Here is a 23,795-nt window from a genome sequence, read left to right as displayed (position 1 = left end):
AGAATAGACTGTTTTTTTTTCAGTATATACTTATCACATTCAGTTAAAAAAAAAAGTGTCCAAAATGTCATAAAGGGTTCATAGCAACACATCTGCTTTGGACTGGCCAGTAAAATGGATGCCTGCTTGCTTGTTTTTGAAAGATTGTTTCAGAGCTGTTGGAAAAGCATTAGAAAATGGCAAACTGCACATGGTCTGAACAGCAGAGAGTGTACTTTACCCAGAGTGTCTTGCTAAAGCATCTCATTTTTAAGTAGAAGTAACAATTTCTATATAATGGAACTATTGCTGGCCTCTGGAACTTGCACTTTCTTGGTTAAAGCTCCAAGACAGCAACGCTAATTCCAAGTGTTTATGTTGAATATAGAACTTCCAAACTTTGTCCTCTTTGCTTCACCTTTTGTATTATTTCCTTAACAAGACAGCTGTTTACTTGTAAAAATGGGCATGAACTAGTTTGTCGGCAGTGCTGTATGACAGTTCATTACATCATCATTGGCACCTTAATAGTATTAAGATTGTGAACCTGTGACAATCCATTTGTTCACTTTTTTTCCCATATTTACTTTGACATCACAGTTTCTGCCGGAGAGGGACTATTTAGAGCAGCCTACAAGCAGAACTGTGGTTAATACTGACTTTGAAAGAATTAACTACTTGCTACTTTCTTCATACTGGGACAACTTGCCACATTATGCTTTTTTCTGCTTTCTAGAGGTGTTAACTACCTTCACTGGTGTTGATAATAGTATACTGTTGTCTCATTAAAAACAAATGATGAGGAAATGTGTATCTGAAATAGTATTTGGTGTAGAGATACCAAATATACACAGACATTTGGTTTATATTTGCACAAACAAAGCCTTACCTGAAGCATAATCCCTTTGCGGTAGACTTGGTGGAGGTTTTTTTTTCAGCCTGCAAACAATAATTATTACATTTATTATCTATTAAGTAACATTTACTATAATGGAACATTAACCAGACACAGAAAAAAGCTGATAGCAAAAGATACCTGCAACTGAAGAAATGCAGATTACTACCACAGATGCTTAGCAAACAGATGCAGGAGAACGCCTTGACAAGTTAGAAACAGATGAGATGTTAGAATTTTATCTGAGATTTCTTTTTTTCTATTTTTGGCTAACAATGTATTTTGAAAGAACAGCTTTCTTGCTCACCCTTCTTCATTTCCAGTGTAGAGACAGATAACATATGGGTCAGATTAAACCACACACCTGAAGATGAAAATCTGTGCAGGCCCTCAGAGGCTTTGCTAAGACTACAGCATAAGAAAGTGCTGCAGCACTCCCTGTTTGTATTTTTATAACTATCTTTTTTGCAGGCACTTAATTTTCTGACTGAAGTTTAAATGTCTACCAAGTCTCTCAGGGCCAAATTGTGTTTCCATTTACTATTATTTTGTAGTATTATGCCCATTTATTGGTAAATAGAAATGCTACAATGGCATTTGTAATGCCCAGTGAATCAAAAGATAATTTGTAGAAATACTAAAAGGGTCTTTGTGGCTATACACATGGGATGTACATATATATTTAGCAAAGAGAAGTATGCATGCATGTAGTGTATCTGTATACACATGTGTGTACTCCTGCTCATAGCTATATGTATACTTCCCCTTGCTAAATTGCAGCTGTCCAGGCAAGACACTGAATTGCAGTCAGTTGATTATCAATTCTTTCATTACACTGAAAAAAAAAGATTAATTTGGGATGCTCAATGTTTAGGTCCTGAGCATGCTGCCTAGGTGTTTTTGTTCAGGATACTCAGGGTGGTGGCATGCTGGCAATAACACATCAACTTACAAACTTTTCCTGTCTGATAGGAGAAATTCTCTGTCTGCTTTTGAGTTGAATTAGTGAAATTCTGTTGTTTGGGAAAAAAAAAATGTATATGCATGAACTGGTGAATAAATGGTGCAGGCACTGCCAAAGCCAAAAACCAGTTCCACCACACCCCTAAACCAACCACCCCCTAAAGCAAACCAAATCTAGACACATTATTTTAGAAATGTTTACCTGCTTTTTTCATCACTAACAGCACTAAAGACTTACAGGTGCCTCCCCCTAAGTGTTTAACTTCCTGCAACATTATGTAACTTAGTGTACAAACAGTGAATAAAAAAGCATTCTCAACAGCCCTGCTAGTGTCTGCTGTCAAGGTTAGCACAGGCACGTTAGAAAGGAAAACCCAGGGCCACCGCCAGGGCAGGTGTCAGGTCTTAGAGAAGACAGACCAAAATCTATTCATCTACTTTGCAAGATGTCTGTCATGACTTGTTCAGAGAAGCTGGAGACTTAGAATTCTAATTGTGGAACCAAAGCAATAGTAAGAGGGTCTGCGTGTCACAGTGTAAAGTACGTGGCTTATGCCACGTATACTTTCCAAGATGCTAAGCAGAGGAAGACTTCAATGATTTGTCCCAGGCCCTCTAAATCCTGGCAGTGGCCCCGACAGAAAAAGTAAATATGTTACAACAAAAGCATACAAAGCACAGAACAGAGGTCTGTGTCTAAGAAGCCTATCATGCCATTGTGCAGCTCTGAAATAGCATACCGATCCCAAGTATCTTTCCCAGTTTTGCAAATTAAGGCCACTTGTTCATTTTGGAACCTGAATATCAATAGAAGAAAAGAAAATAACAATGTTTCTATCACAGAGCAGCTAATATGTGCCTAAAAACTCTCTGCTTTCAATAATCCTTCACTTTTTCTGGTATTAAATCTGTACAAAGTCCATTCTATTCTTAGGAACAATATTTACTTACTAAGTTTTATAAAATTGATATTGATGTCTTTACTGAGTGGAGTATTAAGAGTATATATTAACTTTGAGTGCACTGGGTCATCCCATTTGGTGACTAAAAGGTAAAGTAATTGAACTTTGCCAGAAACATTTTCAGAGTTCTAAACAGGTGCAATCCAGCTGACAGATAATTTTTCCTGAGCTGTATTCTCATGACCTAGTGGAATAATTTTCTGGAGCTTTGAAATTATCTGGCAATTGTAAAAAATAAAATTAATCTGCAACTTTTTTAATGTCTTATTACTACCTTTTCACAACTTTAGGGTAAAAATATTGACTTTGCTGTATATGCAGTATGACTTTTCACACTGACTTCAGTAGAGTTAGGATCCCACTGGAGAAAGCCTACAGGCTTAAAGTTTAGTGATTCACAGATGAGCGCTGTGTGTTTACAGCATTTTTCAAGCACAGGCAACCATCTTGCAGAGTGAAATCTGTATTTTCTCTAATCTGTATTACCAAGGATATCAATGTTCAAAAATCACCCTGGTTCTCATTGTTTATATGTATAAAGTGTGACTGTTTCTTTTGCTTCTGCACCTGAGTACATAATCCTCTTTGATATCATGATGTGCACAGCAGCTGGGACTCTGTATTGTAAACAGTTTTGCATGTGATTAAGAGCAAGCAGGTGAATGCTGTCCTGCAGTGGGTAATACTTTTACTGTCAGAAAAATTTGATTCAAGGTGGGAAATAAACAACAGAAGATTTTAAAGCACTGAAGAAACAATGTATAGCTTTCTTCCCTGTTAAAACACCAGTTCAGTCTGCTTTCTGCAGACCTTTAATACACGCAAGGGTGGTAGACTTGTCCCTCTCCACCTGTACCCTGGCAGACAAACTAGACTGGAGAGCAAGACACTTGATGCAAAAAGTTCTTGTACTCTTCTGCACAATCAAAGACAAATCCAGATTCTATGAGTGTCTTAAATACTGGAAACAAGGAAAATATATTTAATGACATCTAAGCTGTCAGCCCATGGCTTGGATGGCAACACTCTGTGCTGGGTTAGGAACTGGCTGGAGGGCTGGACCCAGAGAGTGGTGGTGAATGGTGCCACATCCAGCTGGTGGCCAGTCACTAGTGGTGTCCCTCAGGGATCAGTGCTGGGCCCCATCCTCTTTAACATCTTCATAGATGACCTGGATGAGGGCATGGAGTCAGTCATCAGCAAGTTTGCAGATGACACCAAGCTGGGGGCAGATGTGGCTGGGTTGGAGGGCAGAAGGGCTCTGCAGCGGGACCTTGACTGCCTGCACAGATGGGCAGAGTCCAATGGGATGGGGTTCAATAGCTCCAAGTGCAGGGTGCTGCACTTTGGCCACAACAACCCCATGCAGAGATACAGGCTGGGATCGGAGTGGCTGGAGAGCAGCCAAACAGAGAGGGATCTGGGGATGCTGATTGATACTCGCCTGAACATGAGCCAGCAGTGTGCCCAGGAGGCCAAGAGAGCCAATGGCATCCTGGCCTGCATCAAGAATGGTGTGGTCAGCAGGAGCAGGGAGGTCATTCTGCCCCTGTACTCTGCACTGGTTAGACCACACCTTGAGGACTGTGTTCAGTTCTGGGCACCCCAGTTTAGGAGGGACATCGAAATGCTTGAGCGTGTCCAGAGAAGGGCGACGAGGCTGGTGAGAGGCTTTGAGCACAGCCCTATGAGGAGAGGCTGAGGGAGCTGGGATTGTTTAGCCTGGAGAAGAGGAGGCTCAGGGGAGACCTTATTGCTGTCTACAACTACCTGAGGGGTGGTTGTGGCCAGGAGGAGGTTGCTCTCTTCTCTCAGGTGGCCAGCAGCAGAACAAGAGGACACAGCCTTAAGCTACGCCAGGGGAGATTTAGGCTGGAGGTGAGGAGAAAGTTCTTCACTGAGAGAGTCATTGGACACTGGAATGGGCTGCCCGGGGAGGTGGTGGAGTCGCTGTCCCTGAGGCTGTTCAAGGCAAGATTGGCCGTGGCACTTGGTGCCATGGTCTAGCCTTGAGCTCTGTGGTAAAGGGTTGGACTTGATGATCTGTGAGGTCTCTTCCAATCCTAATAATACTGTGATACTGTGAGTATTCTTTCATTAGCAGAGGCTTATAGTATGCATGTGTGATATTGTTAGGCTTAGGAAAAGCTAATACAGTATTTGACTTCTCTAAAATTATTTCTATTTATAGGTTTGAATTTGAGTCAAAAAATATATGTGATTTTTTCCCGTTGCATATAGACAAGTTCTAAACCTGTGCTTTATAAGGCTAATATTTTACACATTTTTTTCCTGCTTATGTTTAGATCCTTGATGTTTAGTAAAACAATCCTGTAATTGAAATGGATGAATTGATCAAGGGGATATCAATTTTTTTTTTCTCCAGAAAAAGCATCTAGAATTCAGACAGAAAGCCTCCAAAGGGCACATTCAGTGGAATACAGACAGTTCTAATTCTGTAGAGCTTGGCAACTTTTGTATATATCCTTATCATGCTGTCAAGTCATGCTTTTATATCAAGTTCATTATGTGCTGGGTTCAAGATTTGAATCCCAAAGTCATGTGCAAATGTAAGAATTTTTTTCTTCATTAAAAAGAAAAAGTAAGTTTCTGATCTTCAAAACTACAGAAGAGATTATAATGGCTGAGATGAACCACAGAAGTATCAGAAAGACTCTTACGTGTTTTTTTTCTAAATCTCAGTTTGTATTCTTGTAACTGGAGAAGGTGAAATGTGAGCTTTGTGTTGCACTTGTACATTAAGCATTTGATGAGCCTGGTCTTTTTTGTGGATTTTTTTTTTTAATCTTGAGAAAATCAAAAGAATTGCAGTGTTAGAGCAGCAGTCTTGTGTCTGACATTTAATGATGGCACCTCTGACATTCTCAGCTTCAGCTACATTTAGTTCTTGTTATTTTTCCCTTGTATGTCCTTCTCCTCTTACTCTCTGGGAAGGACACACAGAGTAATACCAATTAACAGCAGAATTCACGTCCAGCAGACAACTATGGGAGACAATTTGTTGCCTCAGACTATAAATTGAGATGTTCCTGTTGCTCATACTTCTGCTTTCTTCTCTGTGAGACACATGAACTGGACCCAGTGCAACATTATCAACATTAACTACACTTAAACTACTGCTGTCAAGTAGGAATTCACTCTGCATTAAAAAGAGTGACAACAAACAACAACAGACTCCCCTCAAAATTCTCACTATCCCATTCCCTCCAAAAACCCATAAAAAAATCTTAACAGCCTGAAAGCTCTTTCCTGTGAGCAGGTTCCAGGTGAAACTGAGTTTTATGCAGATTGCTCTCTGAATACAGTGGTCTACATACACACTGTATTAAAAATAAAAACGTGCTTAGGTTACATTGAAGGTACAAGTAGCTGAGAGAGAGTCGTTTGAAGGGAAAATTTATGTGCTGATGTGGAAGTAACAAGTACATATACCATGTGACTGTGATTTACTGTCATTTGCAGCAGTGCTAGAGTGAAAGAGGATGAGTAAAGAAAAAAGAGATCTCACAAATCTGTGTGGTATGTGAAGTGTTACCATCAGACCCTGCTTGAGGTTTGTGGGCAGAAGCACAGCTATGATAAAGAGGCCACAAAGGAGGGCCTGCAGCATGAGGTTACTCCTTCTGCCTGGGGAATTAGAGAGCCAGGTGGTCATTGCTGCTCCTAGAAGTGTATCTCTCTGCCAATGGCTTTCCCACAAATGCCAGCCCTGTCTGGCCTGGCAGCATGGGCAAAGGCTGAGTCAACCTCACTTGCCAGAGTTCTTGCATAGCCAAAGTCTACAAAGGTATCTTGCTTCTTCCACTTACTAATTGCTTTGTATATACCTAGAATTAGCTCCTGTTAAACCCCTACCTTTGCTATCATGGTCACTCCTTAAGAATAATTTTAAGCAATGTTTTTATGTGCCTTTTATGTGTGAGAGATGTATTTCTGGAATTTAATATGGTCCTTCTGCAAGTACTTCAGATACTGTACACTAATTAACTTTTAAAAGTACTTAGTACTTTTGTTGTCAATGACCTACGTAAAGAAAAACAATGAGAAAAACACAAATGACAGTTAAGTGCAAATGAGCATTAGGAAAAAAGAAAAAGTGTGCTAAATAGCTAGTTGGTTTAAGCAGATGTTTGACTGGAAACAGTGAATAATGTATTCACAGAATTGCAGAATGCTAGCGACTGGAAGGGACCTCGAAAGAGCTTCTAGTCCAATCCCCCTGCCAGAGCAGTATGCGGTTGATGAGGATGCAGTATTACTGGAATTTCTTTCTGTGTTTAAGAACACATGAATATTTCATGATACTTATATGCCTGTGACATTAATATGCATGCTCTTCAGCACTTCTTACTGAAATAAGGGTGTTAGGTAATGCTGGGGTTTGTTTTATGCAACTGGGGTTTGTTTTATGGAACTGAAACACAGGAGGACTTAGCATTTTTACGGGAATTCTAACTATGATGTCTGACCAGTTGGTTCAAGGTGGAGCTCAAATTAAAACTTAATTGCAGCAGGTAGCCCAAAGAGTGACCTGAGGTGAAAGGCGCACCCCTAAACAACAAGTGATGATAATACCCAAAGGCTGTGTGAGAAAAATGCATCATACCCAAATACTGCTTTTCAAAGGCTACAAACATAACCACCCATTGGAGGCCAATTCTGCAACTCTTTTGCGATACTCCTAACACCGTTGACAATCCTGCATGTTAGAGCCTGGAATGAAACTCTGTATGTATGCTGAAGTACATTCATCTAGAGTAGCACAGTCCCATCATCAGAATACTATACACTATGCCAGCAATCTGAACTTTCCCAAATTGATAAAACTAGGATTGGCATTTCAAACTCACTTTTTGAACTTGTTTATTATCCCGGTTTCATTTTTCTTGATGTCATGCACCATCTTTTGAAGCTTCCTGCAAGACAGTAAACAAAGCCAGCATTAAAATTACCATGTGGTTGAATATTCTTTTATAAACATGAACAAAAATACAGGAAATGTATTTCCAGTAATATTTCTCACATTGTAAATACTTAATATATGTTCAATAAATAGTTTAGATGCTGAATCAATTATGTATGAAGTTTTTCTCCCATTTAAAGGGAGCCCTTTGGCAAGATTCTCCTTAATACAATTATTCTCCTTAATTCAGTTCTCCTTAATACAATTAACTGTAGTTTAAACAATGAATTTAAGAGCAAATGCATCAAGAAATAAGTTTGCATAAATTAATAGCTTCAAATATTTCTGTGTTAACATTTTGTTCAGAACTGACTTTTACAATACTCCACACCTATAATTGGAATGCCAAATGCCCTCTGATTTCTGACTGCTAGCTGTAAGAACTTGTGATCTCAGGGGTCTGGTTATGTGGACTAGTATCTGGAATCATAAATTGGTTTAATTCATCCTCTCCATTGATCTCATTAAAATGTTACTTATAATCTGCAATTTACATTAAATCTGCAAATCTAGAGTGAAGATCTCAGAAGAACTTATGCTTTGCTTTGGGGCTTGGGTCTTTCTTCCCAATAGATTCAGCTTCTGGTTATACTTGAAACACCACAAACAGACATCTGCAGTTTACTGATTCTGTCTTGTGCCTCAGCTGGCACCTGGCAGTGTCTATAAATGAAAAGTAATGAGGAGTAAAAAGAATGAGAGGAGGTTTAAATGGTTTAGTTCTAGTTGGGGGAGAAGATTGTCTGAAAGTGTTTGTGTCATTTTCAAAAAGGCTTGACAGCTTTTAATTAGAAATGCATGTATGCATCACTTATTTTTCTCCCCATATTTATTGTTTAAGATAGGAACCAACCAAAACCTAACTGTAGATTTAGATCTAAATATTGCTTATTGCTTATCTCTGACATGAATACATCTTTACAACAGCAAAAGATGTTTCAATTTTTTTTAGAGGATTGATTTAATTTTATATTGTTACTTTGATCTCACACACAGAAATAAAACCCACAACCAAATTTATAACTACGTGTACCTGGACCAGTTTGCCTTTAATTTGATCATATTTAGGTGAATTGATTAGACTGTCACAAATGTTTGATGTGCACTGAATAAGGCTACAGTTTAAAAGAGCATTTTAATAAGGCATTTAAATTAGAGATAAAAGTCTGTGTCGCTACTGGTGTGATCAGTTATTTTTCCCATGCAAATGGACTGAAATAAAAACATTCCCATTTTTGCATAATCAAATTTCCTAAAAATCTCTGCTGCTTTTATTCCTCCTCCTTCATCTGGAGCCATTTAATTTCCTAATTACAAATTGTGCTAAACTAGGGAATATCTAACATGTATTTGTGTGAATTTTCCCAATTTTTAAAGTCTTGTAGTTCTTGTAGGAGTTGCAGAATACTTAGTTTGTTGCTTCTGGACAATTTAACTGCAAGCTTGCAAGAGTAAGCAGATAACCAACGTACTGCATAGTAGTATGTGTAGGAAGTCGCCAGCTGAACAAAACCAGTTTGTCCATTTCAGCTAGAGGCTGAACTTTCTTGAGGTACCAGCAGATGTAATAGGCTATAACTGCTAAGTTCAGCAGAGAGATCTCTGATTTGTGATTTTAGAGATGGCAGAAAAGGTGAGGCAGATAGCAGACCATAAGAGGATTCTACAAATCTTAAGTGTCTGAACTATAAAGCCCAAAGGTCATCCCAGCATGATAAGGGAAGTGGGGCACAGAGGGGCTGTAACTTCTTGCCTGGATCTGCCTAGGTCTAAGTCTCAAATATTTCTGTCTGGCTCCTTAATACTTAATGCTCCAAGTAAAGAGGTTCATTGTAGGAGGACCTTGCCAGAGCAGCAGCCCTGAGACTATCTAATAAATGGAGGCCCAGTATAGGCAGCCTTTGCCTCAGGTACATAACTACAGTCTTCTTGGTTCACAACACGTCTGAGTCAGGACCTTGTTAACAACTAATGTTTATTCTCTAGTTGTTCTCTTGGGATGAACAAATACTAGAAACATTCAAGGACCTCAATCAGCTAATACTGGAAAGGAAAATAATATGTAATGCTAGCTTTACCATGCCTGTAATTAAAGACAATCAAGAGGTCAAACATAAGAGTTGTTAACTACAAGCACTAACTCTTCATTGAACCTTGTTGAGAGCATTTTATGTAAAACCAGACTTCCAGATAAAGGTGCACTCTGTGTCACTGTTAATCTCTGAAAACACTTCTCAGCAACAGATAGCTACTTTGAGATCCAGGTGAATTGTGATAAGTATAAAGTGGATGGGACCCTTTGATCAGGAACTCAATGCACACAGAAAAGATTTTTGGCCTTCTGCTGACAAGAATTTTGGGAGTCTTGGCTCTGAGTGCTTCTAAAATGTTTTAGGTTTCTTACAAATAGATTAGAAATTCTACATGCTGGAGGGAATAAAGCAAGACAACAAAACAACAACAAACCCCCTCAAAAAACCCCACCCAACCAAACTGTTCAATCAATCTTAGAAAGAAATATTTTAGCCTTGTGTTGCTGCTTTTCATATCTTAGCAGTTTTGGTTTCCAGCAAGTCAGGATTCTCAGTTATATTGACAAAGGGATCACTAGCAATGATACATATCTAAAGGGGATTGTAAAGGCTTACGATTGTAAATGCAGTATACCCTAGAAGGATTTGCTGTGTCACAAAATACCTAGCAGTGCTCAAGGACTGGCAGAGCTGCCTCGAATTAAAACAAAATTAAACAAAGCCACCTTCTCTTTGATCTGGTCACAGCTCAGTGTATAAGGAATGTATGATAAGTGAAGGGCAATGGGTGGGCCAGGCCTGTCACATATCCTCACTCTCAGCCATCAACTGGAAGCTTTTGGCTCTTGCATACAAGCTTTCTACAAAAGCTTTCCAAAGTTAAAGGAAAGGAAAAAATATTAATCATATGAAGAAGAGCAAAGCGTGTAATTAGCTTTCAACTCAGATGTGAGGTGAGTCCCCAGATCTGAGAAAGAAGAGTCTGTCTGTTTTGGACAGGTCTGTATAATAAGGAATTCTCCCACCATTTAGACTGAACTTCAAGAAAGTGTACTTATCAGTCTTAGAAATCCGTGAAGACATCTGTCAATATGTGAATATGTATGTTCTGGTCATGAGCAGTTGGCGTGAAGGGCTCCTCAGTGGCCATGGCCTCCCCTGCTTCCAGAAACAGAGCAGAGTCTCCTGCGTGCATGCACAGTACAGCTCAGCTGCTTGTACAGACTGAATCCGTACTTTGGCCCTTCAGTGCACACATGGGTTGTCACTACTTTATCTGTACAGCTTCCTGTGTCAGGTGGGGAGTAACAGCCCTCTGCTTTAAGAATACATTACAAAGTCTCTGGGATGGGAAAATCGGGCACAGTCGCTTCAGTGCATCTGGCTTGAGGCACAGATGTGTGCACTTGCAGTTGGGAGTGGTGCCGATAGTGTTTTCGGAAACAGGGCAGACTGCAGCGTCAGGAGGGAGTGGTGGCAAAACAAAAACCAGTTTTATATGAATCACAGGAAGTTTTCTGTATTGCAAGCACACATTTTGGTTTACCTGGAGGATTAGAATTATACCTCCTTAATGTTCTGATGCTTGCAGGACTGCCTGTACTCTCTGTTTTGCCCCATGTGCACTCTCAGAACAATTTCTCAAGTTAAAAAATGGCAGGACTTTGAGCAGAATCAATTCAGGCAGGTCTGCAAGGGAAACTTTGTAAGCAATGCTGACACATTTAGTATTGAATGACCTGCATACTCCTCTTCCTAACATCAGTTAGATCTCTATCTGATGAAGTTGAATTGGTTTCAAAATATTAATGAATTAAAAGCACACTGTGAATCAGTCAGTTTGCACTTCAGTTTCATACCTCACTCTTTTTGGGTACCTCTGTTTCTCAATGACAGGGCACACTGTAATTCTGTGTCTTAGAAAGTCTTATTTCTGAGGACCATTACTATCTCCATTCACTTAAAGTAAGACCATAGTTAAGAATAGCCTTCATTTTCGTCTTGAGAAAGACAATATAAATCATATATAAACAAAAAAAGTAGTTATTTATCATTTTTCAGGCAAATATAAATCCTTAGAATTGGAAACCTAGAATGGGACTTACTAAGGACAAATTTAGACTGAAAAAATCACCCATCTCCCCAGCCCCCTCCGCCTTTTACAGAGAAGAGTGACAGAAAAGAAAACAGAAAGTGAGGAATAATATAATGGAATTTGGAGAGTAAACCCCAAGTTATTAGAACATAAAAAAGAAAACTTGAAGGGCAGAAAATTAAAAATTACTACAGCTACTTCTGTTATTTATTTCCTCCACCCCAAAGTCATTAAAACATGAAATTAAAGAAGGACCAGCATGCCCAGCCCCCCACTCCTTTACTACTTCTCACAGCATAGTAATTTCACTCCCTTCTCCCCAGCTGGTCTTTATTTTGTGTTTTGGTTTGCATTTAAACAGGTGTGCAGATGATCAAATTAAGAAAGCAAGCGATTGTTTCTGGATAAAGGGGAAGAATCCTGCTTGCTGGAGGAGAACAGGACCTGCTCACCAAGGAGGGAATTTGTAAAAGTACTACTTGAGGTTTTGAAAAGCTTGAAGCTCTTAACTTGAGCTATCTTCTCAAACTAATGAACAAAAAAGTCACACCTTTATTACAAGAGGTTTCTGCTAACATAGTGCTCTTTACACATTTTTTCTAGAAGGATACAGATCTCAATGAACTGGGTGTGATTTTGTATTGCTTGCCAGGTTTTTTGTGTCTAAAACTACTCAATTAATTATAGAAAACAATTCCATCTCCTGCCATCTCTCTTCTAATTGCTTAGCAGAAAGCAAAAGGAAATTGCTAAACATGAAAAGCATCTAGTTTCTCTTATTAGGTCTTCTTCAGGTACTTGAGATGTATGTTGCCTGGAACAGCAAAGCTGGAATTCCTTTGCAAGGAAATGCAGGCTGGATCAGCTGCCTGGATTTGGGCTAGTGTTTTCAATAGCTATTATGTATGTATAATGCATAAAGGCATAGCTGAATTCTTGAGATGCAGTCAGATAAGCTGCTTCAGTTGTTCCTGGACTAAACCAGAGATTTACTGCCCCTCATCCATCCTGGGAGCTTATCACAGCTCACCCCCTGCAATGCCTTTCATGACAGAAGAGGAAGAAGTTTGAAGTTGGAGATAGTAACCCATGACACCAAACCATCAGTTCAAGGCACTGAGCCTTTGATCTTTATGAGTAAAGCCATCTCAAAGCTGTGAAGAACAGTTGAAAGGGGATTGCTTATGGGGAGAAGTCAATTACAGACACCTATCCAAGAGAAAGAAGGAGCAACAAATCATGTTCTGCCATGTTCATCAGATACACAAGAGGAAATTACTATAAATAGTTGATTTTATTTTTTAAAGTCTGCTCACTTTTCAATCATCCCCTATTTTGTCTAGTGGCAAACCCCACAGTTAGAGCAGGTGTATGTTTACATAGTACACACAAAAGAACAGAAAGGCTAAATATTAATTATACTTTTCATCTTTGTGTGCCCTCTACTCAATCTTCATAAAAAAGCTGTTAAATCTCTCTCATACTAGTAAGTACTAACATGGACTGAGTAACTGAAAATATGTAGCAAGTAAAGGTGTGACATATCTTTGATAGAATCAGTCCTAACATGAAATTAAACAGTATAATTATTTTGAAGTAATTAGGAATCACTGGAAGAGCCTATGCAGATTTATTGGCAACAGTGAGACATCTAAGGCCCTACTGATGACACCAACTACTTGGTACAACTGCCTCCTTATTTTAGACCAAGGCTAATACTTGTTCTGAGTGTGTATATATATATATATATAATATATTATTGCCAAAGATTTTGTGAGTTGAATTTGTACAGCACTTTTTGCATTTTCCCCCCTTTTATTCAGCAATGAAGAATAGTAGACCTGGTTCTTGTTCCCTTTCTTTACTACTACTGGGGACTTCACAGCTGGTTTTGAGTATCAGAAAGCAGCAACAGCCAGGCATTTTTTAGTACAAGTTCTAAAATACTTAATAACAGCTGAAGGCATTTAAAGTTTGGGTGCCTCTTCCCTCTCAGAGAACAAGTCTTCTAAGGAGTGGCTGAGGGAAGGAGGATTGTTTAATCTGGAGAGGAGGAAGTTGAGGGGAGACCTTATTGCCCTCTACAACTAACTAAATGAGGTTGTGGTGAGGGGGCGGTCAATCTCTTCTCCCTAATATCAGAGGAAATGGCCTCAAGTTGTGTCAGGGGATGTTTAGATTGGATATTATGAAAAATTTCTTTACTGTGAAAGGATAAAAAAGCCTGTGTGGTTTTTTTTTGGGGGGGGGGAAATTGTGGGTTCAGTAGTCTGAAGGTGAGGTGCTGCATGCATTAGAGAAGAGGGAGGCTTTTCTAAACAGCCTCTTAATTTCTCCTTAAACCAAAAGTGCATTTATATGCATAGTGGTTTTCCATTGCTCTACCAAATAGTTCTCTGATAGTCAAATAAAACACAGCAGAGCTTCTAGATACAGCCTTAAACTTCAAACACATTAGCTTACCCATAGAGATAAAATAGTCACAAACCACTAAGACTGATTCCATGACAGTAGCTTTTATGTATATAGGTTCTAGATACATTTAGTAGATATTAGAAGTAGAAAAATGAAGTCCTAAAATGAGCAATTCTTTCAATTTACATTGTTTATTGTAGAGGCAATTTTTTTTTCTTAAAAAAGTATTGCATTATTGGTTCTGTTCATATTTGCTCAGCATGAACAAAAGTAAAAGAAAATCCCCCATGACTGGACTTTATGGCCCAGTAGTTCCTTTTCTGGTGCCTGACAAGATTTTTCCCTCTGACAGGCAGTTTCTCTGCAGGAGTGCCTGAGCTGGAAGGAGACAAGAACTCTCTCTTGTGCCTTCCTAAAGTGTAACTTTCTTTGCCTTTCAATTTTTTTCTTACCCACTAGTAACTGAAGTGTAGCAACTAATTTCTTCTATTTTTGCTAATGTAATGCTTGTAGCAAAAACTGCAGATATATTTTATGCCAATAACATTAAATTATTATACTGAATGTCTTAAGCATTAAATTCCCTTCCACTGAAGTGCCTTTACCAATTGTTTAGAATCACAATGATAGAGGAACAGCATAATGGGCATATTTTTTGACTCATCTGACAAAGATGAACACTCCTGTATTTGGGTTGAAAGTGATTTTGCTTGCTACAAAATTATATCCACCAGTGATGTGGAGTGGCAGTGATCTAATAGGGGCTACACATGGATCTGTTTTCTTTATTTGGTACTGAAGTCCATCAAAATTTTCTAGAAGTTTGAAGAAGTCTTTTGGTCCCTAGAGTTATAAGGCTATGTTAAAGGAGCCCCAAAGGGCTTCCATTGAAAAGGGAAATTCTGCACTGCTCTGCCCTCAGTGCTTACCCGGCTATGAACTCAGAGCTGGGAAGCTGACTTCTTTTTTCATTTGACAGTTTAGGTATGAGCAGGATCATATCCAGCTTCATCATGTGGTCATGGGAATCTTAGCACCAGTGTGGGGGCAGAGACAAGTGGCAGGGTGAGCAGCATTTTGTCCACATTGCCTTGTTTTCATTTAAATCACAGGTAGATCGCAGTTAAACACACTATAAGCAGCACCATAGGCAGGAAATTCTGTATGAGAGTAATTTACTGTGTGCAAACTTAGGTTCAAAGAAAAAAAACAAAAAGCTATGGTTTCACGTTTATTTTTCAGGCAGCCTGGAGACTGGTCCAGTCAGGGTGACATAGCTGGGCAGAAGGATGATAAGCAAGGGGAAAAAAAGAAACTTTCTAAAGAGATTGTTACAGTGAAATGCTTGTGCAGAGAGAAAGGAAGAAAAAACAAATATAGATGGGACAAAGGACATAACATGCTGAAGCAAAATCAGAGTGAGAAGCAGCACAAGATTTGACTGGAGAAGACACACTAAGGGTGAAAGAAAGGATTTGGAACAGTGGTATTTTGGAAAGTTTGCATTTCATATCTCTTTCCATTCCAAAGTCCAGAGGTGAAAGAGATTCATGAACTGTTTAAGCTGATAGAAAGGTAGAAAGAGATTATGCAGCTTTATAACTTAATCACAGACCCATGTTTTGTGTGGGCAAACTGGACTTGACAATGCTACAGAAAAGGCCTTTTTTACTGATCAGCATGGCAGGTGTAGCAAATAGCCTCCTGTTCCACCATGCCTGTGAAATGTAGTTTTTAAGACTGCATACTGTTGGCACTGATTTCCTATGATCTCACCTTTGGCTTACATATTATTGGACTAAAATGTGGGTGCACCACAAAAGGTGTTGTGACAAAGTGTAACTGCAGTGGAAAGGCTGAAGGCTTCTGGAAATGGCAGTGAGTGGTGTCCTAGAAGACCTTCACATCTATTATGCCCTTAGGGTCCAAGTGTGAAGGCAGATTAAATTTCTGCTAGAAAGAGAAGACCGGAGCAGAGCAGGTAAAAGAGCAGAAACATAACTTGTGAAAAAGAGGTAACAATGAATGAACACCTAGAAAAATCCTGCATGTGGAATGGTTCTGATTTGAGCTTTTAGACCACTGTGCATAGAATCATAGAATCAACCAGGTTGAAAGAGACCTCCAAGATCATCCAGTCCAACCTATCCCCCAGCCCTATCCAGTCAAGTAGACCATGGCACTAAGTGCCTCATCCAGGCTTTTCTTGAACACCTCCAGGGACAGTGACTCCACCACCTCCCTGGGCAGCCCATTCCAATGCCAATCACTCTCTCTGTGAAGAATTTCCTCCTAACATCCAGCCTATACTTCCCCCTGCACAACTTGAGACTGTGTCCCCTTGTTCTATTGCTGGTTGCCTGGGAGAAGAGACCAACCCTCACCTGGCTACAGCCTCCCTTCAGGTAGTTGTAGACAGCAGTGAGGTCCCCCTTGAGCCTCCTCTTCTCCAGGCTAAACAACCCCAGCTCCCTCAACCTCTCCTCATATGGTTTGGCATTTACATACCCTTTTCCTCCATAGTCTGTGTAACTAAAGAGAAAAGATGTTGAAGTGGGACATGAGTTTTGGTGCTCAGTTCTGCCATGGGGAGCATTCTCCAGCTTACTTTAAAATTCAGTTTCTTTCCTACTTGAGTTTATTTTTGTTGTTTTTGTCTTGCATCAAGTCCATTGATGCAATAAGCTATGTTAAAAATCTACTTTAAAAACAAAGTTTCCAAGTCTGTTTGCCACAATTAACTTTTACCAGGAACATGAATATTCTGGTATTTCCCATTTACCTTCTCAAAAAGTAAATATTGCCTATGAGAAAACATCCTCTATAAGGAAGGTATCAGTTTACAGTTAAATATTGTTTCACTGCTGAATGAATTAATTTTCTGGTTATAAGCTTTCAAGAGGAAATAGCACCAGAAAATCCTCTGGTAAACAAAAACCTTCTAGTTAGAGTCAAGTTATCTCTATCAGTAAAAAATTAAATGAGGACCACAAATACCTTTAAATTTGAAAGACCATTAAGAGACTTTTGGGCCTTAAGTATACTCCTCTTGATTGCAGTAGAATTAGGACTTAAACCCTCCTGTATAGCAAGGGATCTTAAAACAAATTATTGCAAATAAATGGATATACTTGTCTAACTTGATGAAAAAAGTTGGTTGCTTCCCCACCCTGCAACTTGCCTGTCATTTGTGGATTATGTTTGGAGAGAGTGATTTAAGTTTGGTTGTTGTTTTTTGGTTTTTTTTGTGGGGAAAGAGTTGCTGCAAATTAGTATGAACATGAAACTGCATTTGGAAAAGTCTCTCTGCAATCTGGAAGTTGTTGGCTGCATGACCTTAGGCAAGTGAAAACATGTGGCATACTTCTGGTTCATGCCATGGTTTGCCCTTCACTGTAGTGGTGATGGTAATGACGCCTTTGAAAAGGACTTTGTGATACACAGCCAAAGACAGCTATGAGCAGAGGCTCACTATTAAGGTTTGTGATCATAATAAAAAATTGCATCACGTCTGAAGAGATGCTTTAACAATCACATAGAGCAGCTAGAAATTATTCAAAGACTATGAATCTATTAAAGACCACAAACCAATAGCCTCACAGTCTAAGGAAGCTGAACCACAGAAGAGTCTGCAAGTTTAATGCTCTATCTTTTAAGCTGCTAACCTCCTGTTACTGTTGCCACCTAGCATCCATGACTATGAGTGCATCTCTTCATGTATACATTTGCAGTGTACACCTTTCCTCTGAAATTGAGGCTGAAATCAAGGCATGCTAAAGCCTGCTGTGGCAATGTGGCTATCGCTCATCTATTCACTCCACACTTTAGAAAAATGAAACACTGATTTATTTTACGTGCCTCATAAATTAACATATTGTACAATAACTAACCAAGCCTTGGAGTGAATGTAAGTTTTCTTACTATATGTAAATAATTAGAATTCTTGTGTAAGTCTTTAAATATCTTATAACAAATGCTATTAAAAAAATACTAAATTCCATGAAGTTCCACCAATCCTACCCCACTGATGTTAAAAATGGAGTGACTTAAATGCAAACAATGTTCATACCACAACGTGGCAGTTAGAGCGCATAAGAATACCTATATTCCTTATTATTGCAAGACACAAAGACATGGAACATATAGATATAAATAAATCTGACATAAAGACTTGCTGGTGCAACAAAAACCTAGGTCTACTAGACCCAAATATACCCATGGAGAATAGATGATCTTAGCAAAACCACATAATATCCATGGTTTCAAGTCTACACTTAAAATAATCAAAGATTCAAAAGTTTTGCTCTCAGACACTGACCCAACAGCAGCACTACTTTAATTTTTGCTGCTACAAAGCAGAGATTTTAAGAAAGCTGTCTTTAGAAAATTGTGAGCTGTAATTACACCAACTGAAGCTACGCTTGGTAGGAATATTCCTTGGCTTTGCATCTTAGCTTATGAAGTTTCAACATAGCTGTTTCTTTCATGTAGCATTCAGTACACACTGAACCATCTACATGTCTTCCATGCAGATAGGAGTCTTGCTGCGCTGTCAAGAAATCACACAGTTCAAGGAGGTATTCACAGAATGGTAGGGACCTCCAGAAATAATCTAGTTCAAGCATCCTGCTAGAGCAGGATCATCAAAGCATTTATGCACTTTCACTTCATGTAGTGAGAACGCTCATTTACTTCAGAGATGTGTGCTCCTATGTTCCTAGCACAACTAGGGCTAATTGGCCAGAAGAGAGAAAAAAGTAGTTTGGAACATTTCAAGACAATACAGGAAAGTAGAGCTACTTCCTCTTGCTCCTTCCTTTACAACAATATTAAAACTTCAGACAAGATTAAGAGTACCAGCCAGTGTAGAGATGCAGCAGGAGCATGATGGCTGCCTTTCTGGTTTAGGGCTTTTGGATCAGTTCACAAACAAGCTGTTGACCATTATGACCCTTACATGTATAGCCTCTCTGTATATTTGAAAGTAATCCTGCTTCAGTCATTTGCAAAGATGCACAAGATGCAGCCCACTCACAATTTTGTCACAGCAGAGAGTGTGTGCTATTTATTTACACAGCAGCAGCTGTCTTGATGATATTAAGCTTTCCATCATATCACTTGGCTTATTATCTTGTGATAGCTAGTTCAGACCAACATTGAGCCCTGACACTCTTTAGGCCATTTCTAGACTATTTAAAGTAGTAAGTTGCAGATGATAAGGATGTAATCTTCCCCTCAATTCACTGTCCTGGGTTGTAGCATACAGTCTGCTACACTTATATATTCCTCAGTTGGACACATTTAATAAGGGTCACTGCAACTCTTCAAGTACACCCTGCCCCACCCCTCCAGACCCTTTGCCCCTACCCCAAGATTTCAACAGTATAGAAACAGTAGGTGTCTAGGATGTTACAAAGAATTATTCTGATTTGCATGAAGGTTTCTGGGGAGAGGAAAAGAGACTTGAGAATGTGTACGTAAGAGTAACTTAGGATTTCCTCCCCCCCCGGTATTTCATTCTTGTTTTTCATGAGAAGAAAAACGTTGAGATGAAAGAGCCTTGAGGTACCAACTCCACCAGCGCACCAGTTGAGTCACACTAAAAATACTTTGGTAATGGTCGGGTTCTGACTTTTTCTTTTCTTTTCCTTCTTCTTCTTCTTTTTTTTTTTTTTTTTTTTTTTTTACCCCATCGCAAACCCTGCTTTCAACGTTACTCTCCTTCATTTAAGCACATTTCCCGGTTCTGTCTATTCCACCAGTTCTTTCAAGGATCAGAATGCAATACAGTTCTTAGCCGGAAAAGCTGTCTTCATACAGACTCTGATTAGCCCATGAAGCAATTAATTACATTTTTTGCATTTGCGCAAGGCTTATACATTTTAGTGAGTCAAAGACTCTTTCCTTACGGCTTCAAAGCCAGGGACTTTAGAACTGTCGATGAAGCAGACACACGTTTTGCTTTGAAACCCGTGTCAAGTGAATTGCTCCAGACCTGCCCTCACCTGCTGCACTTCCCTGTACCGTCCTGGCAGCCAGCGTGAACTCCACTTTACTCTAAAACTTCTGCCAACTTCCTTGCGCCTCAGGGTCTCTGGCTCCCCTAACTCCAGCGCGGAAAGGGGCTCCCTGCCACCTCTGCCGGTCTGCAGCAGCTCCCGCGCCGCTCCCCGGGGTTGGAACAGACCCTACCTGAACTTCTCCCCGGCCGGCACGGTCAGCTTGTTCAGCTTGTCCATCTTCCGCGCCGCCGCCGGGGCACGCTGCGCTCGTCTCGACTCGGCACCTGCCGGCGCGGCCCCTTCCACGGCTCGGTATCGGTCACCCGCTGCTGCTGTCACTTAGAGAACCGCGGAAACTTGTATGCCAGCGGTGCCTCCCCCGAGTTAAGCCGCGGCGGCTGCCGAGCCGAGCTGTCGCGGCCTCTCTTCGCCCTTCCCGCAGGCGCTGGTAGAGGAGGGACCCGGTACTCGGGCGCTTGGCCCGGCCCCTCCCGCCCCCGCCCCGTCTTGTCCCGTCTTGTCCCGTCCTGTCCCGTCTGGCGCCGTGCACAGGTGGCTGAGGAACGGGGAGCCGAGGTGGAGCGTTCGGAAATGGAAACGCCAGGACTCGCTAATCCGTTCCTTCCTCTAGACCTTTCGGATTCCCTTAGGGAAGCACTGTTTTGGCCTTGGAGAAGGGTGACCCGGCAGTTCGGATCCCCCGACTTTGCAGTGAGTTAGATTTAGTTAAGCTTCAGTGGGCTGTGACGGGGCCAGGTAACCTGTTCTCAGTTGCTTGTCCGGCCCCTGGTGACTGCGTAGGCTGTGAGGACTGATGCAGTGCTTGGCCCCCTTGTCCTCTGCACCCTGCGCTTCCTGGTGAAGGTATCACAGGTATCAATGTGCTGCTGTGGGAACTTTTCCCTCGGCAGATACTCTTCAGTAGAGTTGGAGAAAAGCATTTGGTTATTCCCATATTTTCGACTGCAACTGTAAGGGGGAAAAAAATCCTCACCTTGTTTCTTAAACTAAAGCAGGAGCAAACTGTGATCTTTCCAGGGACACAGGGCAAGGCTGTTTCCACCTGAGGTGTAGGTGGTTTATCTGTGGTTTATGGCTGTAGGTATATCTGAGTCTGGGATTTTGCACTTAGTCTGGGGCTCTACCATTTTTTCCTCTTTAAGCGTGATTTTTATAGGCAGCTGGTTGTTTCTGAGGTGCTCTGTAAGGAAAGAGTCATATTCATCCTTTATCCTGAGCTGCTGATTGATTTAAACCTTGCAACTTTGGGGAGCGACTCTTGTTGCTCTCTTTTTGTGTCTCAGGCCAGTTTTCAGCTTGTTTTATGAGCTAAGTTTGCTTCAGGCAGGAAAGCTACTCAATCTCTTAAAAAAAACCCCAAACCTCTATCTGTGTTTTGTTAATATCTTTTGATTGTTACAATATGTTTTGAGGACACCCAAAATTATTTCTTGAGGAGCTTTTCATTGTCACTTGAGCTAGACTTTCATGTGGATTTGTCTCCTTCCCAGGGTGTATTCACTGTAGTTTTTTCCTGTGAAAACGTGGCAGCAAAACAGACTTTCCTGGTTAGTGCAGATGACTCTGGGGAAACAGCCTCCCACAAGGTTTGTCTCTGATACCAGTGTTGTGCTGTCCGTGGCATGGTTGACACTTTTGGTCTGTGAGCTTTCAACATGAAAATCACTCAATATTTTCATAGAGTATTTCTCTAGGAAGGGCCCACAATATTTAAAATAAAAATGTGATTTTGGGGCTATCTTATAAAGCTTGTGGGACTTAAGGCATAACAAAATCATGTTGAGTGTCATTTACTACATAAACCTTTGGAATTCCACCCTGTGTTGTGTCTGATTATGAACAGGACATGTTTGCAATTTTATTTCCTAAAAGTTATTTTGAAAGTTAGATTACCTTTGAACTAGTTAAAATTAACACTCTGGCAATGTGAAGAAGTGGGTACAGATAAAATACAGTGTTGCTTTTTTTTTAGATATTAAATGAATATGATATAAATGAAATACGTGTCATAATATAGGATTTGCTCAATAGGCCCAAGCTGTGCTTTCATTTACACAACAACTGTCTCTTGCCTGAATGTCACAGTTCCCTCTGAGATCTTTGGTGGCAGCCTGTCATTTACACTGCCATCCTGATTTTGCCTTGCTTCTTCCTGACTGAACAGTTTACAGGTTTAGTTTTAATGCTCTGCAGTGTTCAGTGCAGAGGGCATTCAAGCCTGTCCTCGCAGTGCTGTCACCTCTCTCCTCCTGGCAATGGACTGCTGCTGCCCTGTGCTCAGGGCAGTCCCCAAGTCCCTTGTGCTCAGAGCTTGGTGACAGTGTGGCTCATGTAGGACCTCCTGTGGTCTGCCAACCCACATATTTTTGTGGCTGTGCAATGAAATAGACTGGGGAAGAATTCTGCTACAAATAGTCGAGCAAAAAGTCAATGAAAAAGGGAAATTTAACTGCATCAGTTCCTTGATTTGATGCGCAGATGTTTGTGAGATTGCAGCATGGGGTGGGAGGAATAGGGTGTGTGGCTCCTTAAACTGGGATGGCTGCCAAGAAGTTACTCCTAAGAAAGTTTCTATGACACAAGACTTGTTCATGAGATTTTGTCATCTACTGTGGGGCCTGCCTGTTGCCACCACTTTGTTGCTGCTGCTCCTGTCTTAACCACATGGTCATCCTTCCATGTGGTGGAAAATCTACCTGAAATCTACCTCACTCCATTACCATTAATCTGGCTATATATATGTATATACTGTGTCTTGCTTTTTCTCTTCCTTCCCTATACCTCTTTGTAACTCCCCTACCTTACATACCTTCTATTTATTGTTAAAGGTTGTTTTTTCCCCCTCTTTTAACTTCCAAATCAAAGTGAGACTATTTATTTGGATGTGCTTTACCTTTTTGTCTCTACATCTAATTCCTTTTTTTCCAAAAGGGAGGAGAGAGAAAGGCATCCTATAATTGTATTGGTTCTGTTAGATATATATATTTTGAGTTTCTGGGTAATTTAAACTACAACCGAGACATCAATGGAGAGCCAAGTGCGGACAAAGTGCTGAAATAAAGAGAAGGAAGCCACACTCCCCCAGATGTCAAACAGAGCCCATGTAATTGCAGTGAAATTTCTCTTCTTCCCCATTTTAAATCTGTACGTGCATCAAAAACATCTGGAACTCAACTCATCAGAAAATTGCCACAGTCTGCTTATCTTTTTCTGGTCTGCCACCAAATCCAAATCTGCCTCCTATCTGGCTATCTACTCTGGTGTTGAGAAAGCCTGGTTAGGTGCAACAGGGTAGAAAAAACACTAAAGAAAAACATTAAGTAAAGAAGAATATGCCCAAGCTCCTCCAAAGAGCCCTAGGCCTCTTGTTTTTGCGCTGCAGGTAGTTTCAGAGTCCAAATGTGTGACACATATTCAGACTAATACTTTCTGTTGTCAAGAGAGTT

At 40.3% G+C, this 23,795-nt stretch overlaps 1 protein-coding gene across 4 annotated transcripts in view; it reads right to left on the bottom strand.

Annotated features, from left to right (window-relative positions):
* Positions 1-20,846, bottom strand: part of BLNK (B cell linker) — a 43,060-nt gene extending 22,214 nt beyond the window's left edge. The window contains exons 1-4 of one of the 4 annotated variants that reach the window (XM_064144666.1): positions 20,332-20,846; positions 7,671-7,736; positions 2,578-2,634; positions 869-918 (exon numbers count right to left, since the gene is read on the bottom strand). In XM_064144666.1, coding sequence (XP_064000736.1) covers positions 869-918; positions 2,578-2,634; positions 7,671-7,723 — 160 coding nt within the window. In that variant the 5' untranslated portion in view covers positions 7,724-7,736; positions 20,332-20,846. The remainder of the gene's footprint in view (positions 1-868; positions 919-2,577; positions 2,635-7,670; positions 7,737-20,331) is intronic. The other 3 variants (XM_064144664.1, XM_064144667.1, XM_064144665.1) reach the window with 3 other exon arrangements.
* Positions 20,847-23,795: the final 2,949 nt, after the last annotated feature.

Source organism: Pogoniulus pusillus, chromosome 6 (genome assembly GCF_015220805.1).
Source record: "Pogoniulus pusillus isolate bPogPus1 chromosome 6, bPogPus1.pri, whole genome shotgun sequence".
In the NCBI taxonomy this organism is placed as follows: domain Eukaryota; kingdom Metazoa; phylum Chordata; class Aves; order Piciformes; family Lybiidae; genus Pogoniulus; species Pogoniulus pusillus.
Note: the sequence above shows the minus strand (reverse complement) of the source record. Positions and strands in the feature narration are given on the sequence as shown.